At 56.7% G+C, this 16,930-nt stretch overlaps 6 protein-coding genes across 6 annotated transcripts; 1 reads left to right on the forward strand and 5 right to left on the reverse strand.

Moving 5' to 3' along the window:
* Positions 1-373: 373 nt before the first annotated feature.
* Positions 374-1,456, reverse strand: CDEST_03693 (uncharacterized protein; the record flags this gene model as incomplete). The annotated part of the gene is made up of 3 exons (XM_062919852.1): positions 374-842; positions 981-1,271; positions 1,361-1,456. The coding sequence occupies 3 exons, from the start codon at positions 1,454-1,456 to the stop codon at positions 591-593; spliced, it is 639 nt and encodes a 212-aa protein (XP_062775903.1). The 3' UTR covers positions 374-590.
* Positions 1,457-2,929: 1,473 nt separating this feature from the next.
* Positions 2,930-6,036, reverse strand: CDEST_03694 (Putative Glycine-rich domain-containing protein; the record flags this gene model as incomplete). The annotated part of the gene is made up of 8 exons (XM_062919853.1): positions 2,930-2,998; positions 3,127-3,584; positions 3,713-3,772; positions 3,926-4,253; positions 4,339-4,903; positions 4,979-5,235; positions 5,322-5,374; positions 5,430-6,036. The coding sequence occupies 8 exons, from the start codon at positions 6,034-6,036 to the stop codon at positions 2,930-2,932; spliced, it is 2,397 nt and encodes a 798-aa protein (XP_062775904.1).
* Positions 6,037-8,019: 1,983 nt separating this feature from the next.
* Positions 8,020-8,498, reverse strand: CDEST_03695 (Putative EthD domain-containing protein). The gene has a single exon (XM_062919854.1). The coding sequence runs from the start codon at positions 8,366-8,368 to the stop codon at positions 8,039-8,041; it is 330 nt and encodes a 109-aa protein (XP_062775905.1). The 5' UTR covers positions 8,369-8,498; the 3' UTR covers positions 8,020-8,038.
* Positions 8,499-9,146: 648 nt separating this feature from the next.
* CDEST_03696 (Putative major facilitator, sugar transporter, major facilitator superfamily) lies at positions 9,147-12,053 on the reverse strand. The gene is made up of 4 exons (XM_062919855.1): positions 11,135-12,053; positions 10,281-11,067; positions 9,895-10,218; positions 9,147-9,841 (listed from the first exon to the last, which is right to left on the reverse strand). The coding sequence occupies exons 1-4, from the start codon at positions 11,290-11,292 to the stop codon at positions 9,410-9,412; spliced, it is 1,701 nt and encodes a 566-aa protein (XP_062775906.1). The 5' UTR covers positions 11,293-12,053; the 3' UTR covers positions 9,147-9,409.
* A 1,170-nt stretch (positions 12,054-13,223) lies between these two features.
* On the forward strand, positions 13,224-13,538 carry CDEST_03697 (uncharacterized protein; the record flags this gene model as incomplete). Its single annotated transcript, XM_062919856.1, has 1 exon — positions 13,224-13,538. The coding sequence occupies one exon, from the start codon at positions 13,224-13,226 to the stop codon at positions 13,536-13,538; it is 315 nt and encodes a 104-aa protein (XP_062775907.1).
* Positions 13,539-14,112: 574 nt separating this feature from the next.
* CDEST_03698 (Putative TauD/TfdA-like domain, taurine dioxygenase TauD-like superfamily) lies at positions 14,113-16,372 on the reverse strand. Its single transcript, XM_062919857.1, has 5 exons — positions 15,845-16,372; positions 15,420-15,758; positions 14,973-15,344; positions 14,810-14,911; positions 14,113-14,745 (listed from the first exon to the last, which is right to left on the reverse strand). Exons 1-5 carry the CDS (start codon positions 16,115-16,117, stop codon positions 14,542-14,544), a joined length of 1,290 nt encoding a protein of 429 aa, XP_062775908.1. The 5' UTR covers positions 16,118-16,372; the 3' UTR covers positions 14,113-14,541.
* Between the last annotated feature and the right edge of the window lie 558 nt (positions 16,373-16,930).

Raw genomic sequence — 16,930 nt, forward strand, 5'->3', positions numbered from 1 at the left:
CAAGACCATATCCGTCGTTCAGGGAAACGCATTGTTCAACACCATCCTCGAGCGGTATTTTCAATTGGTTTGCTTTTGTTTAGTTGCATCTCTCCGATTCGCCCCCAGCCCAGTGGCGACTTGGGACTAACAACGGATGCTAAAGTAGCAATACCATCCACGCCTTACATCTTTGTCGCCCGTTGCACAAGCAGCACAGCCCCGTCGACAATACAACGTTTGCAACAATGATCTTGTCCCCAGTTGCCCCTTGCATCAATTCATCTGTAGACTTCGTGGCGGCGCCAAGCGAGCCAGTCCTGCGACCAACCAGCGCGTCCTCGGCGCCTTCGTGTTCCATCCCCGATAGTCTCAAAAGTCAAGTTCCTTCTCTTACGAGCAGGAAGTAGAAAAACGAAAGAAGAAATATGAACATTGAAAAAGAAAAGAAAAGAAAAGAAAAGAAAGAACCCGTCATGGTTCTGTCGCTGACGAAATCACGCATGCGAAACCCGCCCAGGAGCACACACACACTCGTGCACCCAAGAAGCCCCGTCTCTTGCTCGCTCGCTCGCTCACTCGGATCGAAATCTCAAAAAGTCGCCATCCCTTTAGCAGGTGTTGAGCATCGAGGTGAGGGCCGTCTTCTCGGCCGACGTGACGCTGAGGGCCCAGTAGCTCTTGACCTGCACCCAGCTGCGAGCGTAGACGCAGTAGAAGCTGGTCACAGGAGGCTTCCACGAGTCGGGGCTCTTGTCGCTCTTGGACTGGTTGACGCTGTCGGTAACAGCCCACAGCTGGGGGCGGGTGAGGTCGTTGGCGAACTGCTCGCGCTTGGCAGTCGTCCACGATGCGGCACCAGACTGTCATGCCATGTTAGCCTTGCGTCCCTACAATCACTTCACGTCCCGTAAAGTAACAACCGATGCGCACAGCGCACATTTGAATGTGCGTAGCCATCGAATAAACTTCAAACTCGGACGGGGGAGAGTGAGACTCACAACCCAGGCGTTCTTCAGAGGCACCATGTGATCAATGTCAACGTCGCTGGCGGCGGTCCAGGTTGCGCCGTCGTAGGGGCTCTTCCAGGTGCCGCTGGTGGCAGCGCATGCAGAGTTGACCACGACGCCGGTGCCGTCACGCTGGAGCACAGTCTCGCGAGTGTTGCACGCGCCCGAGACGGTCGACCAGTGGGGGAAGAGGTCGCGGTTGTACGTGTCCGTGTTGGTCCACGCACGCACCGTCAGGGCAGCAAGCTGCGTCTTGGCCGTCGCGGCGGTGGGGATACCGGGCTGGGAGCGAGTTTCTTAGTCGGGCATTGTCCGTGTAGGAATGGGTCTCAACAAGGGACGGGGCGCCAGGGAAATCTATCGGCACTTACGGGAGTGGGCATCGGCAACGGCTCGGCGACCGGCTCCGGGACGGGGGCAGCAAAGCCCGCGCCGGCGAGCATGAACAGAACGGCGGTAACCTTCATGGTGACGGTTGACTAGTATGAACGACTGGGATGAGGACTCGAGCGAGAAGGAGAACAAGGATGAAAGCTGAGAGGTGTCGTGAACGGATGGCTTGGCACTGATGATCAAGCAGTTCATCCCAAGGCGGGCGATCCGCCGTGGTTTATATGTGTTTTGTTTCTTCTCTCTATCGCCCTCCCGTCTATCTTGACAGTTGAACACTCTCGTCTTCCCGCCGTCTCCTTCATCGGCGGGCCGCGATAGTCCCAAGCCCACGTTTCCTGCTGTTCAACCACACCCCCCGGGAACCCCACACCCATGTTTGTTTGCTCTGCCGTCGAGCCAGTCACCATCCTTCCCGACCCCACGATTCGACCACCTGCTGTCTTAATCTCCAGCCCGACCCTCCAGGAACCCGCCGACGATGCGGCATTGGAGTCGATGAAACGGCGCACTTCTCTGAAAAAGGACACTCGGCCGACCGCAGTACGACTCGAAGCAGACGTCTCATAAGGCTTCGCAGGGGTGACCCCCAGGGTCCAGCAGACGAGCTGACGACCGTGTATGGCCTTTATCTCTGTCCTCATTGGCGGGGTAATCTGCCATCCTCCATGATCAATGCCGACGCATGACGGGCCACCCCCCTCCCCTCTGACTCTCCCGCTCCCTCCCTCTCTCTTTTTCTCTCAACCCACTCGGGGTCGAATCCACGACCAGCCACTCATATCTCTCGGCATCGGCACGTTATCTTATCGGTCCCTGTCAATCACCTGCGAAAGAGGGGACATGGTCTGGGGCCACCAGGTCTTGCCATCTCCGCTGCACGTCAAATTCCTTTCCCCTCCATGTCCAGTCCCGACTCCCTTCGACAATAGCGCACAGCGTCTTCCACGAACCTTCCTCTTTGGGGACCAGCTGCCGACGATGCGTGATCAAGTGGAAGCCTGTCTTGCGCGGCGACCAAGATAGCAACCTCTCAGCGCACAGAGATTGACCATCTCGTGCTGCAGCTGGCAGCACAAGAACGAAGCCCAATGTCTCACGCCAGACGAATAGAGGCAGGTGGGCGGGAAGCGTAGATCCGTGTCACGGTTGGCGCAGACACAAAAACCCGGGGAAAGCCATCTCGAACGCTGGTTGGATTGCTTTTACGACAGCCAAGCAACCTCTGATAGTGATCGTCGGCCAGGAGCGGTGTACACATCGTTCTGCTGCTTGACCATCCAAACTGAGTTTCCGCCCATCTCTCGAAAGGGTCAACCCGTCCCCATAGGACGTAGGTCGGGCATCCCATTACTCGCGCGGAGCGGATCTCCCCAGTATGACAGAGACGCAAGCCCACACCGACCTCCGATCGGACCTTGCCATCCGATTAAGCTTAAGCGGCAGATAACCACGACCTTCAACGCCCGCGCGGGCATCAATGGAGAATAAACAGACAGAACTTTGGGGCCCAAGCTCCCTCATCCCGGTCACAGCTTATCAATGTGTCTTTAGAGCATCACACCACCGGACGTTGCGCCCATTCCTGCACATCCGGCGTTTCCGCCAAACCAGCCGCTCTATTCAACGTGTCAGTAAATCGTCATGACCATGAGATGCCTCGGTACCGATGATAAGAAGAGGACATGGGACGTTATATCCCGCAGAACGTGGTGAAACTCGACCGAACGAGGAGGGGAGGACTCACCCCAACACAGCCGGCTGTGCACATGCCCAGCAGCTCGGAGCCGCACCCAGTGGCTCCGCCGCATGTTCCCGTCGCGCAGCTGCCCACCGAGCCGGGCCCCATGTTTGCGAAGCCCGGCGGCGCGGGATACATGGCGCTCGTTGTGACAGCAGCCAAGCTCGAGGCCCAGGGCCCCTCGACCTCAACGTCTTTCCCCCAGAAAGACGTCCTGTCTTCGCCCCGGGGTCCCATACGCTTGTCGGAGTCGGCCTTGAACGTCTTGGTCGCCCTCTTGCGCGCCTTGGAGTGCGTTTCCTCCAGCCTGTTCCGGTACTCGAGACGTATCGGACGAGTGGTCGCTCGACGGGCTGTCGTCTCGTTGGTGTGAACCGCCGGGTGCGACGAGACGTGCGCCGACTCGGTCATAGGAGGCATTGGCACGTTGTTTGCCTTGGCGGCCGCATGCCATGCTTCGAGGACTGCGTCAAGGCAGGGGTTCGGTAAGTAAGTGTGTGGTAGGACAATAATAGTGTCACACACAGCATATGAGGAAGATGGCCGGGGGAGGGGGGGTGCAAAAGATTGCGTGCAGGTGGGTTGTGCTTACGCTTTTCTTCCTTGCCTATGCCAAACATCTTGGTCGCCGGCAACGCCATCACCCTGACAGCTAAAGATAACGAATGCGCTGTCAGTCATCATGTTGAGGATAAGACCGGAGTCCGCCGACCAGCGAAGACGACTTTGGTCTCGGAAGCCACGAGAGAGCCCTGATTCCGAGGGGTCACTGGCTTGCATGATGGTGGGTGATGGAAACACTTACTTTCACAGTACCAGCACTTGCACTGGGAGTAAACCTCGCCATACTTCTCTTGGTAGGTCTTGCTCGTCCACTCAAAGGCCGTGCTCAGCCTATCCTCGTCAACCTTGTCGTTGTGGTCCACGAAAGCGCTCGTCTTGGCGAGCGTGAAGACAAAGTAGGACTGTGGAGAGAGCTGGTGCGTGTGCCATGCGAGGTCGACGTCGAGCGTCGGCACGGCAACCTTGTCCTTTGTCGCGGCCGCGATGGCGATGATCTCGACGAAGCGGGTGTACTTCTTGAGGAGGTCGGCCATAAGATTTCGGGCCGTCGGGAAGTGCAGCCAGTTGAGCTTAAGGGGGAAATCAACCTCGTCTTTATGAAGAAGGACCATGGGCTCTCAACGGTAGGTCGGACCGCGCGGGAGGGCATCTCACCTTGCACATCTTCTCGGTAAACGTCCCTTGCCTCATGACACAGCCCACAAGATCAATGGCAAAAGGCGACGAGTTCTCCCAGTACCGCGACATCATCTTCCGCGTCTGCCGCCTCCCGTCCAAGCTCAGGCGGAAATCCGTCACCTTCTTGTGACCGTGACGATTCATCACCTCTCTCAGGTTCTTGGAGTCGGCGAACTTGCCCGTGAAGTTCTCTTCCATGTTGTCACGGACGACCATCATGCTCGGCGCCACCTTGCTGCCGGGCTTCAGCATCTCGACGACCTCGGCCAGCAGGCCGCGGCGGGCGAGGCGCGCGGGGAAGAGCTGGTCGGGACAGCCGGCCGAATTGCTGTTGTCAGAGTCATACTTGAGTGGTTTCGGCAGGCCGGTGTGGAGATCGAGGATCGTGCCCGGCATGGCGTGGTCCGAGGTGACGGAGGCCTGGATGTCGTTGCGGAACTTTGCGGCGCGCAGGGACTCGTGGGTTATGGTGACGGAGCAGGACGGGCAGGTTTGGGTCAAGTGACCGTCTGCGTAGCCCTCGCCTGCGATGCCGGGGCGTCTGTTGCGATGTTAGGGACTGGGCTCGCGATCCCAGCTGCTGGGAGGGGGCTGTCGGCGGATGCGTTGCACTCACTTGGTTCCGCTGTAGTCTCTTGGCTGGCCACACGTCGTCCATGGGACGGACACCATCGTCTGGCACGAGGGACAGCGGATCTCCTTGGTGTCTGGATCGTCCTCGTTGCACCAGGCGAAGCTCGTGCGGGCCTCCCATTGCGCGACGCAGGAGTCCGAGACGACATAGTCAAAGGTCGCACCCGAGATGGCCTGGTTGACGACGGGCCAGGGCATGCCGGCCGCCCAGACGGCGCCGTGGCCATAGCGGAGGCAGTCCTTGTGAGCATTAGTGAGTGGTCTGGCACCGACGATGATGATTGCAATTATGTGTGTGTGAGGGGAGGGGGTTGGGGATTGAATACCTCGAGGTAAATTCTTGGGTTGAGCATGTGTGCGTGCCAGACAAGCAATACATCTGCGTGACGTTGCGTCAGTTTAAGATCGCCAGCAAGAAGCAGGACGTGTCCTACCCAGCGGGGGAAGCATGTCGGCGTTCCAGACCATGGGTTCCGACCTTGGGAACCCTTCGTATCGGTCCCTCCTCTCCTCGGGCGGGTCGACCATGTCCCTCTCGAGCAGCATGTCCGGCACGAAGCTCCGCCACCAGACGGCATAGCGGTCGACGGCGCGGCCAACATAGACTGCCCACCGCTTCTCGCGGAGCTTGACAAGGACGTCCGGGTTCAGGGTCCCTGCAGCGGTGGCGGCGGCGGCGGCGGCTTTGTCGTTGCCGCCGCCGGCATTGGCGATCTTTGCGCGCGAGTCCCAGATCTCCCACAGGCCGTCGCGGTACCCCGTCTCGTTCTTAAGGCGGTTGAAGGCCGTCAGGAGGCGGAGGTGGGCGAGACAGGTGTCCTCCGTAGGGTCAGTGCCGTGGGGCGGGGTGGGGCCGAGGCTCACGGCGCCGAGGGCAGCGGAGAGATCAAGGGGTCCGGGCCCGGAGCGCTGTGGGGCAACTGCGCCGTAGGCCGGTGGAGGGGCCGAGGTCGAGGCTGGTGCGGCTGCGGGGCCGGATGAGGATGCGGAGCCGGACACGTCCTCGTCGGCTTTGTGGGACTTGCTCTTCCACTTCCACATGACGGGGTGTGTTGATGACTTCTTGTATTTCTAGTCCCCAATATGAATCGTTGCTGGGGATTTTGTGCTGTACTAATAATATTTGCTGTTCTAGAAGTCCCAAAAGACGTTGTCGCTCGCTACCCGGGGCGCTTTCTAAGGCTTTAATAACATGTATGGGTGGCCTCTCGATTCACGAGGGGAGGTCTGGACGCCGGAGAAACGAGGCAGGATGTCAGACCACGGCAGAAAAGGGAACGCGTAAGCTGCGCCTTAATGGAATCAGTTGTGACACGCCCGGCACTTGGAGCATATCAAGGAAGTGTGGCAGGGTAAAAAGGTGGGGAGAGGAGCGAGAGGAGGGGAGAGGGGGGGGATGCGGTCTCTCCCAGACAGTCGCGGAACGACGGCCCCGGGCGCCGCTTATCGTCCGCGTCGAATGAGCTGCTCCGACGACGGTGCTGTGCCGCCTGCGCTATTCGCGCCCGAGACTTGGCGGTGGGAAGAGGGGGACGGGGACCGGAGTCGACGAGTGGATAGGACGGTAGAACCCCGATGTGGAAGCGAATCCTTGAAAGCCTAGAACAGTCTACCCGTCTAGCAACATCCCCCATTCGATCAGCGAATGAAAGATCCGAAGCCTTGCTTTGTGACTCTTCCGCTTACTCAGTCTGGTTCGCCCTTGTCGGGATATTCTTGTTGGTCTGATGCCGCCATTACCAGCCGCCGCCCCTTGTGCCTGGCAACAGCTTGCTATTAAGTTGGGCGACTTTATCTGCAGCTGTTCCTGATTCTACGTCCTTATTTGCTAATAACATGCCTCCTAATCGCCTATCCACCCTTTCTGTACGTCGATGGGACTGTCTTTGTCTATCTCTAGTGACCTGCTAGGGCTGTGAGGAGGCGGCCTTGCATGAATGATCCTTGCGTGTAGTTTCTGGATAGTCAGCACCTGCAGGAATGCTATGGGCACTAGTAGGGATTAAACAGCTTTCTAGAGAATAACTCTAAAGATTGTGTATTAATAAAGAGCATAACAGGGAGGCCATTGTCTAGTTCACCAAGCTTAAATCTAGGTAACCCTCTCTTGCTATTCCAGACTAGCCCCATTAGAAGCTGCCTTACACCATTTCCTAGCAGCTTGGTCAGGCTGCAGTGTTACCGGACAGCTTTCTGACTGGTACCTCTAAGCATTTAAGCAGTGTCGACAGCAGTGTTGACAGCAGTGTGGGGCAGGCTTGCCGGCGTTGATAAATCTTTTGGATCATAAACGCGCAGTGGACACTTGATCTAATGCGCACGCCTATGCGCTTAAAGGTTTATCAGGCAAGATATCACTCTCAGTGTCCTGTTGCAAATAACAAGCAGATTAGACTCTATACTAAGACTCTGAGCTTCCCACAGGCTTTTAGGCACAGGAAACTGCCAGGATTGGACTTTTTAAAGGCTTCTTGAAGTTGGCTACGTCATTGTTCATAGTTGCGGCGACAGGGGGTGTAGAGGACCGTCCAAGAAAGAAAGAAAAAGTTCAACATTCGGGAGACACACAATCTGGAGGGGAAAGGATCTTCGGCACCTCCACAGAATCAGGGATTTACTTTGATTAACCTACACAACGAAACAGCACACTTAAGAGACTCATAACTCGGGTTTTCCACTTGGTACTAATAGTTCAGTCAATGGTAGAGAGAGGGAGAGAGGGAGAGAGTTGAAGAAGATAAGGTTGCTTAGCCACCCAGTGCACTTGGTTGCCAGCCTCCTGTTCATTACATCCAAGACACATAGGTACTATCTCCACGAGTCAAAAGTCCAGATGAGAATACTTGTTATCCGCTTCATCATGGAAATCGTGGCGTGTTGTGAGATCGCATTCAGTGGCCACAGGCCTCACAGCAGCAAAGACGTCGGGATGCCCAAAAAAAAAGTCTTCATTGAATAGATTCCACACCATGATCACCCTGTTCATCATTACTCATCCGCTACCCGCCCCGTTCCCCGTGATTCACAACTCCTCCCCTCCCCCTTACGCAGCCGTGGTCTCGGCGTCCTCAGCCATCAGGAACTGCAGCTCCTGGTTGCTGTAGTTCGGGACGTCCTCCATGAGCTCGAGGGTTGCGGGCGAGGCGAGGGCCTTGTGGATGGCCTCGAGACTGCTGAAGCGGATCAGGCCGGCGAAGGCGTACTTGGGCGGCGCGCCGTCCGGTCCCGGCTGGTACTTGGCGACGGTCCAGCTCAGGCAACCCGACGGCTTCCACTTGGCGGCGGCCAGGGGCATGTGGCTGTTGATGTAGTAGTCGAAGTTGTACTTGGCGCCGGCCACGTTGGGGTAGAGAACGGTGAGAGTGGCAGTCATCTTGGGCAGGTTTGTATCGGCTCTGGATAGGATGCTTGAGGGAACAAGTTCTGTGATTGTTTTTGAAACAAATTAAAAAGCAGGGCTTGGAAGTTTTCAGTTGAAATCTTTGGAGGTTTGGAAGATGATGATGATGTAAAAAAAAAACAAGATATCGAAACCTAGCCGGGGACGCCTGGGATAAATACCTCGCCGACGATGTCCCCTCACTGACGTAGCAATAGACTTCTGACTCGCGAGTAGCGGAGAACACAGCAGATCGTCCTTTTATTTTTATTTTTTATTTTTATAAATTTTTAAGGTTTCCGCTTCCGCGGATTCCATGGAATTAGTTCCGAGTTCTGTTTGATGTTGCCAGCAATCAGCAGCTACAAGCAGGGGACGCTGTTCCCATGTAGGAATCACTCATCAGGGCCACTCTGCAGGGTCCTGTTCCCTGCCCACCCTGGTCACCCAGATCGTCTGATCTAGGAGCGGCGGATGATCCGGCTGCACCTGAACGACATGGTGGCTCGAAGCGAAAGTCTCTGCGGTCCATTGGGGGTCTGGCCTCACGAGGTCGAGTCTTGTTTGGGTGCGCAGCCAACGAAGGGACTGACAGGCCTGCAGTACTGATGAGATATGGCTGACGGCGCACTTTGCCGGATTGGACGAGGTAAAGTCAAAGTGTCCCATCTAACTAGGGTTCACATACCTTTGTAATAAGCATTACAGGTCTAGGAAATAAATAACAAAAATGCATGTCTCTTTGGAATATATAATTCAATCGAAGAACTAGGTCAAAATTCTCTCTAGGTAGACGTGTGTGTGGCTCATACTATTTCAAGTGGCCGACGAAGCACTTATGCTTCACTACATGCGTATAATATTGAATTGGTATTGGTATAAACGCTAGAAATCATGTGATCTTTCTTGATCGATTCAATATGCCTCAACTCCATGCCATGCTAATCTCCATGTAAATACACCACTTCCCGCAGACCCAATTGTGGCTGCAAAACGAGAAAACGCCACGTGGTATCGAATGCCAAGACATTATGATTAGACTCTCTCCTGGTGGGAGGTGCCGTTGACGCCCTTTGGCTGCAGTCCCTCGCTCTTCTCGCCATGCATGGCCGTGTCACTCGCGCTGGCATCCAACTCGGTGCCTGCCTGCTTGCGGATGCGATGCATTTCTTCGGCGGAAGGCGGCACCCATTGAGTGCTCTTCCAGGCGGCAACGCGCTCGAGATACATGGTGTCAATCTCCTCGAGGGTACGGCCTTGACCTTCGATGACGAAGAAGTAGACGATGGCGGCACCGACCAGGTTGCAGCCGGCAAAGACGTAGCCGTAGCGGAAGTCGATGGCCCCAGTGATAAAGGGCGAGAAAAAGCCAATGAAGAAGTTCCACATCCAATTGCTGGCCGTCGAGAGAGCCATAGCCTTGGCGCGGTAGCGGGATGGGAAAAGCTCGGCTTGGATAGTCCAGATCTGGATGGAATTAGTGTCTGATGCGGGCTTATGTATGCAGGTCCAAAGCTTACCATGGGACCCCAGGTAGTCGCGAAGCCCAGGATGAACAGGGCGGCGAAAACAATGAGGACAATACCGGGACCGACAGTGCTCTGGGGGTTTTCCTGGTCGAGGCTAAAGTGGCCGATGGAGGCGAAGATGATGAAGCACACGAACATCCAGATAGAGCCGGTGATGAGCGACTTGCGACGTCCGAAATGCTCGACGATGTAAAGACCAATAAAGGTGGTTCCGAAGTTGATGGAGTTTAGGATGATCTGCGTGATAAAGGAGTTGATGTTGACCGAGGCGAAGATGGTGGTTCCATAGTAGAAGAAGTAGTTTGCACCAGTGAGCTGTCGGGAAGTGTTTGTTAGTGTTTGTAGGACAGGGGGTGATGGTGGGAGATGATTCATACCTGCTGGAACATTTGCAAAGCACATCCCAGAGCAATGCGGTAGGCCATGCGGGGGGCCTTGAACATGCCGGTGAACTCTTGGACGGCGTTGCCCTTGATGGAGGACTCGGCGCGCAGCTTGCTCTCGATTTCCTCGAGCTGAACATGGATACTGTAGTGGTTCTCTGGTGCGCCGTAGACGCGGCAGAGGGTGCTCTTGGCCCGTTCGATTCTGCCCATGCGGTAGTCGAAGCGAGGCGTCTCGGGGAAGGCGAGGATTCCGACTCCAAGAATAAGGGTCCACAGCCAGCCAAGACCGATGACGATGCGCCACGAACCAGAGCTGTTCTCGAGGTGTGTCACGGTACCATAGTTGAAGCAGGCGGCAAGGAAGATACCCAATGTGATCAGGAGCTGGTAGGCGCAGACAAGAGCACCACGAATCCAGGGCGGTGCAGTCTCGGCCTGGAACATGGGAACGATGAGACTCAGGGCGCCAACACCAAGGCCGGCGACAAAGCGGCCCATCATGATTTGCTCCCATGCCCTCTCGGCGGCAATCTGGATGACGAAGCCAATCGAGGTGACAACACACCAGAAAGAGATGGAGTAGCGACGTCCGAAGCGGTCGGCGATGGGGGCGGCGCACAGGGCGCCGATGAGGGTGCCGATGGAGAGGAGACCGACGATCAGACCGGAGCGGACGTTGCTGAAATGAGGGGTGCCATCGGGGCCGCGCTCGCCGAAGCGTTCAAGGAAGTCGGGCATCTCAAGGAAGCCGGAGACCTGACCGGTATCGTAGCCGAAGCTGGGAGGGGTGTCAGTGACTCTATCTATAGGGTGTAAGTAGGGGGGTTTTGTGAGCTCCAGCTTACACCATGCCGCCCATGGAGACGAGGATGCCCATGGCCCATGACCGCCCCGTGATGCGCTTCAGCGGGGAGTAGTCGAGGTGGGCGAGGTCCTGGCGGGCATCGCTTGCCTTTTCCGAGGCAGGATTGTACTTGTCGAACTCGATCGTCGAGAAACCCATGGTGGGCGACGATATTCCAGGGTTGAGGGGGGAAGTTGGGTGTGAGGTGCTTGAGGAAGGATGTCGATGATGGTTCGTCCGAGACAATGGGAACGCAATGTTGGGGGACACGTCTCGCAGTGTTATATATGTATGTTTCGGTCGATCAACTCACGACACAAGCCCCAAGCCCCGAGCACCACCACCCCCCACACGGTGGTCCCGTAGCAAAACAGACACAAGACGATTTGCTGGGGAGAACCGAAAGGCTGGAAGACTGGCGATGGCGGCAGGGGGTGTCTTGATAGCGGGGGGCGTGACGTCAAGAGAGGACCGAGAGTCGAGTGTCGGATGACTTGGGACGGACCATGGACTGGTTTCCGTTGGACGAGGGAGAAAGGCACCGAGATGTTGCCGTCCGGGGCCTGGGGTCTCCAGGCCGAGGAATCGGACCGTTCCCCATCATTTTGGGTAGGATGACCAGAAGAGGGCGAGAATTCTGCGTAGCTGTGAGGAGAACAAAAACATGGAGATGGGATTAGAGCGGGTGTGCCATTGGGGTGAGAAGGGGGGGAGGGGCGTGAGGTGAGGACGGATTACCAATGCGGCTCTGGGGATGCCGATGACAATCCTGGGCATGGGATTCCGGGAACAGTGGAGACGAAGGAGGTCTGGGCAGAAGAGCCAATCTGGGCTGTGTTCTGAAAGCTGTTGGTACCTAGGTAGGGGGTTTGCTCAGTCAGTCAGATAGTCCGTCAGTCATCCAGCCAGTCAGCCATGTGGGGGAAGACGAGGAAGAATTGAATGACGTTGGTGGGGGATGGTGAGTGGATCTCGTGGAAACAAGGACTGGGGTGCGGGATGATGTAAGTGGGTGAAAGCGCGGAAGCAAGGTATGTACTCTGTACCTGCCTAGGAGAGACAAGGACGGGAGAAGGCCGATGTTGAACGTCGTCCCCGGCGGGTAGCTTTTGTATGGCAACGCAGCGAGGAGGTACATCGAGCAGAGACTGAGTGAGGGTGGGTGCAACGGATGAGCCGGGTCCAGGTGGTGCCCTTTGTTCCTGTTCCTTCGCTCGCTTCTCTCCCCAGAGCGCCCATTTCCCACGGGGTCATTAGTAGACCAGGCCGAGGGTCTGGGTAGCAAAATTCTTCGGGCCGCGTCTAGACTTTCTTGCTGTGGATTGATTCTTGTTCTGGAAGGAAGCCATCGTCACATTCTGCAACGGGGCAATCAAAGCATCCATCTCTGTCGACAGGCGTCGTAGGACAAGACACATGTGTCATGTATCAATAATCCTGGGATACAAACTGTTACCGCTTCAAGCACGGATGCCTAGAGCGTATGCGGATACAACTACAGGTAAATGTAGGTAGGAGAACCCTTACATCCGTCGGCATCGGACACATAGAAGACACCACACAACGGAATCCTACCGCGGCTCGTCGGGTCGGGTGTGGTGTCGTCTGCAGCCCTTTTTGCGCCGCATCGCCAATCATCGCCAATCACCGCCAAGCAGCTTCCCGCCCGAGTGGATCGGGTCTGTCTTGTGCCAAGGTTGGAGGGGCCTGCTCTGTCTATCCTATCGGGCGGGCTATTGCTACAACTGTTGTATTCCGTGGGATTCCCGATGAACACATTGCCAAGGGCCAGTAGCCAAGGCACAAGGCACAAGGCGACGAGTCGAGCGTGTCTCTTGGAAGATGGCCAAGCTCTCCCTAAACGGAGCCTGAGAAATCTTGATTGAACCACCAGCGTCCCCTTCCGTCCGTCCCTGCCTTGCCTCGTGCCTCCCCTGTCATCATTCATCGTGCTTTCGGCAAGTCCTTTCCTCTTTCCCCCCCTTCTATCCTTCTCTCCTTCCCTCTTTGCCAGGTCACCTGCAAAATCCTCTTCCGGTCTCCGACCAAGACCCGCCTTTCGTACCCAATGGGAAAAAATAAGCCCCCCGATGACGTCGTCAAAATACCTGCGCCTGCAGCCAGCTGATTTTTTGCACTATTTCATTTTTCTTCACGTCTCCCAATGTCCATCTGTTTTCGTCCATGGTCTCTCTTCGGCCCTTCTCTCTCCTCATACCCCTAACGTCTCCAGCCAAGCCCCAGATATTCTCCAGAAAACTCCAGTCTTTCTACCCCTTTGCTGTCTGTCGGTCGCCGTCCGAGGCACTTTGCAGCCTGCTCCAGAGACTTCCACGCAATCCACACAACCATCTTCCCCTCGGGGCACCCGGATTTTGTTCTGCTCTGGTCTTGTTCTTATCTAGTGCAAGGTCCGTTTCGGGGCCTTCTCCGGGGAACGACACGCAAATCAAAGGGGGCCCGCCTTGTCGCCTCCGCTGTTTCGGCCTCCGCCTCTGTCCCGCTGCCGCCAATCACATCATCATGACACGCCGTCTGGACCCCGTTTGTCCCCCGCCATGGTCGGGTTTGATGCTCGCGTGAGCGGTCATGAGCCTCCCATGGGGTTCGGCGATGCCCAACCCAACGGGCCTCGGCCAGATAGTCTCCATAGTTCCTCCAGAGGAGAAGCCACACACGATCGCGGTGGCCGTGGTCCGTATTTTCATCACGGCCGGACACGAGGTTCGGCGTCTCGACCGTTCGACACAACGCTGCCCACTTTCCACTGCCATCACGCGCCGCGTCGATAACTAACAATTCAAACCACGAAAGAAACAGCGGGAACCTTGGACAAGAAATCGAAGCTCGATAAGCAGATGCTATTTTCCTCATGCTGGCGCCATTACCACCCTCACCCAGCGGCATCCAACGCGTTGCCCATGGCCCAACTTTGCCATACCGCTGCATCAACCCCTCCCCCCCTCTCTCTACGATGATCAACATGCCATGTTACAGCTGGACAAGTATTTCACAATGATCGTGTCTGTCCACTTTTCCTCGGTCGCTTTACGGCGCATTTCTCCATTTGCTATGCACGAGACAACTCCAGGCGAAGCAACGCACGGGTCGGCCTTCTTCTCCAGCAACGCCCCCGGTGTCCGCTTGCTGCCGGCACTTACTGGCTAAAACGTCGCGGGAGCGCATGGCCCCGCCAAGTTTCCTCCCGCAACAATCTGTCTTCCCGTTTCACTTCCGAAGCTTCCATGCCAGTCCCTGTCTCCCCCAGGGAGCCTCGACACGGTCCCAATATCACTGTCACAGCCTACCTGTCCCGCCCACCTACATTGTATACCTCCAGACTCAAACAGATTGCAAGGCTAACAGCTACGCGGCCCAAGTACAACGGACCGAATGCTGTGATGCCACTCACCACGTGGATCCCAGGCCGCTCGCCCCAGTTGGCTTGTCTGCCAATGTCGTGATCCTGAACCCGTGCCGCAGTCCTTCCTGCGGGTTGTGGACGTTGTAATCCGAGATGGCCGTGTGCGCCGTTACGCGGTTGTCCCACAGCGCCACTGTGCCCTCTTCCCACTTGACGCGCACCTGGAAGTCTTGTCCATGGTTGATGTGCTGTGAGATTCGTCAGCGCTATTTTCTGTAAGGCGGGACGGGCGTTTCGTTCAATCCGCTGTACCTTGAAAAGCAGCTTCAGCAGCGCGTCCGACTCCTCGTCCCGGAGTCCGATAATCCTCTTTGTGAAGCCTGGGTTGATGAACAATGCCTTCTGGCCGGTTGCCTGACAATATGTGCTGTAAGCAGGGCGAAACGACTTGGGCAGTCTTGGAGAGATCGCCTACCGGATGGATGCGGACGATGGGATGCTCCGACTTGACGGGCTCCCTCCTCACAAATTTCCCGTCCCTCCGCGCATTGTCGGCTTGAGGAAACCCGCTGTGCTCCGCCCTCAAGCCCTCGAGGAGCTTCTGGATCGGCGGTGAGAGTCGCGCGTACGCCGCCGTCTGGGACACCCATGCCGTGTCGCCGCCCGTCTCGGGCACAGAGAGCAGCGTCAGGATCGTGACGCCGGGCGGCTGGTGCTCGTACGAGACGTCCGAGTGGTACCCGATGGTCGACAGCTTGTTGCTCTTGTTCTGGTTGCGGTATTCGTTGTCCGGGCCCAGATAGATGTTGTGCAGCTCGAGGTGGTCCTTGACATGCGCGCCCCCGGGCTGATTTGGTGGGGCGGGTTTTTGGTCAGCGACGTTTCAATAATGGGAGGAATATAGAAGAAAAGAGAGATGTACGTGGATGTGGAGGGGCCCAAAGTAGCGTCCAAAATCCTTCTGCTCGTCGACGCCGATGTCCTTGAAGTCCTGGTCGCGGAAGACGACGACGCCGCGCTCCGCAACAAGGAGCGCCAGCTCGTCCTTTTGCCTTTCGTCGAGCCGCGAGAGCTGGAGGCCCCGGATCTCGGTCCCGATGACCGGCGTCAGTCTCTTCGCCGTGGTTGCCGTGTTATCCCTGGGCAGGAGGTTCGGCTTCTCCCTGTCCGCCGCCAGCCCGCGGTCGCTGAACTCGAACGGCTCCAGCGCCGGGAACGATGACTCTTCGTCGTAGACGGGCAGGTAGTGGGAATACTTGTACTGTTGAATCTTTGTCAGCCCCTACTTTTTCTCTGTATTTTTCTTGTTGTACATGAAATCGATTCGGAGTTGTTTCTGAATTTTACCTGGTCATGAGTTTTATCGTCGTAGGCCAACGTTAGCTTGATGGGCGCCGCGCCGGCCTGGATCTCCGTGGTCGTGGTAGACATTTCGATTGTTCTCTTCTTCTTGTTCAAGTTGCTTGGTTTCGTGCGACTGAAATGTCCTTGCGATTCAGCACTGCATCGTCGGACATGAGAGAGGGGGCTGGAGTTGCGTGCCGATATAAACGTCCCCCCCCTCCCCGGGCAAGCCATCGCGTCAATCGGCGGGGGATGGCGAGCATTGGAGCCATTCATCCCGCGGTTCACGCCATCGGCACTCGCGTGCGGGGAAAGCAGTCGCGGATGAACCGTCGCCGTCCGCCAACGTCGAGGATGTCACTGGTCGCGACATCCGGAGAGGAGGGGGAAGGGGGGGGAGGGGGGATGATGGAATTGCATCACGAAGTTCGGGGGCGCTAATGGCTCGGCACTTTTCTGAAGGGGGATCATCTTCGAACGCAGATAAGCCCTTCTCATTCAGCTTCAGGAGAGGGGGAGGCCAATCCGAACAAGCTGGGGAGGGGGAGGGGATGCATATTTGCGCTGTTTCGTGATCATGGCGGGGATGGCATCAGGTTCGACGATGGGCATGGCCGACGGCGGCGGCGGGACCGGTTCGGCCGGTGTTCGTGACTTGCGGGGCCTGTTTCGCGCCGACGGTGGTCCACATCTATTCCGGTTCCCCGGGCTGGGGAAGATTGAACTACTACAACACCATGGCGGGAATGCTTAGCTAAAGGAGTGGAGGACTAAGGTATATGGCCAAGGCAGTCCCCCTTGACGTCGTACAGGTACACAATGTAGAGAAAAACAGGGGACACAGCATAAGTGCTTTGCCCACCACTAAAAATAGCATATGGTTTCTGTGTCCTAGAAGAGCGTCGGTGAATTCACAGCAATTTTAGCCCCCCCCAAAGGCTTAGGGCGTCCAGCCAACAATCCCGTATATTCGTCTGCCAGTCTTGACAATGGGCCAATGAGCAACTGAACTGCTATGCTTGAGGGCACAAAAGACGTCCGGGGAACTTTTGCACAGCACCCGAGGCGTTCACAGCATTCTTAACCCGT

This window comes from Colletotrichum destructivum, chromosome 2 (assembly GCF_034447905.1).
Source record: "Colletotrichum destructivum chromosome 2, complete sequence".
Classification (NCBI taxonomy): domain Eukaryota; kingdom Fungi; phylum Ascomycota; class Sordariomycetes; order Glomerellales; family Glomerellaceae; genus Colletotrichum; species Colletotrichum destructivum.

What these genes read in the sequence shown, in the direction of transcription:
- CDEST_03698 (XM_062919857.1), bottom strand. Translation starts at nt 16,117, where the DNA reads ATGAATGGCTCCAATGCTCGCCATCCCCCGCCGATTGACGCGATGGCT. An exon ending in TTGGGCCCCTCCACATCCAC is followed by an intron (nt 15,345 to 15,419) that starts GTACATCTCTCT and finishes CCACCAAATCAG; the next exon opens with CCCGGGGGCGCGCATGTCAA. An exon ending in CCATCGTCCGCATCCATCCG is followed by an intron (nt 14,912 to 14,972) that starts GTAGGCGATCTC and finishes ACATATTGTCAG; the next exon opens with GCAACCGGCCAGAAGGCATT.
- CDEST_03696 (XM_062919855.1), bottom strand. Translation starts at nt 11,292, where the DNA reads ATGGGTTTCTCGACGATCGAGTTCGACAAGTACAATCCTGCCTCGGAA. An exon ending in GTCTCCATGGGCGGCATGGT is followed by an intron (nt 11,068 to 11,134) that starts GTAAGCTGGAGC and finishes CACCCCTCCCAG; the next exon opens with CTTCGGCTACGATACCGGTC. An exon ending in CGACTACCTGGGGTCCCATG is followed by an intron (nt 9,842 to 9,894) that starts GTAAGCTTTGGA and finishes AATTCCATCCAG; the next exon opens with ATCTGGACTATCCAAGCCGA.
- CDEST_03695 (XM_062919854.1), bottom strand. Translation starts at nt 8,368, where the DNA reads ATGACTGCCACTCTCACCGTTCTCTACCCCAACGTGGCCGGCGCCAAG.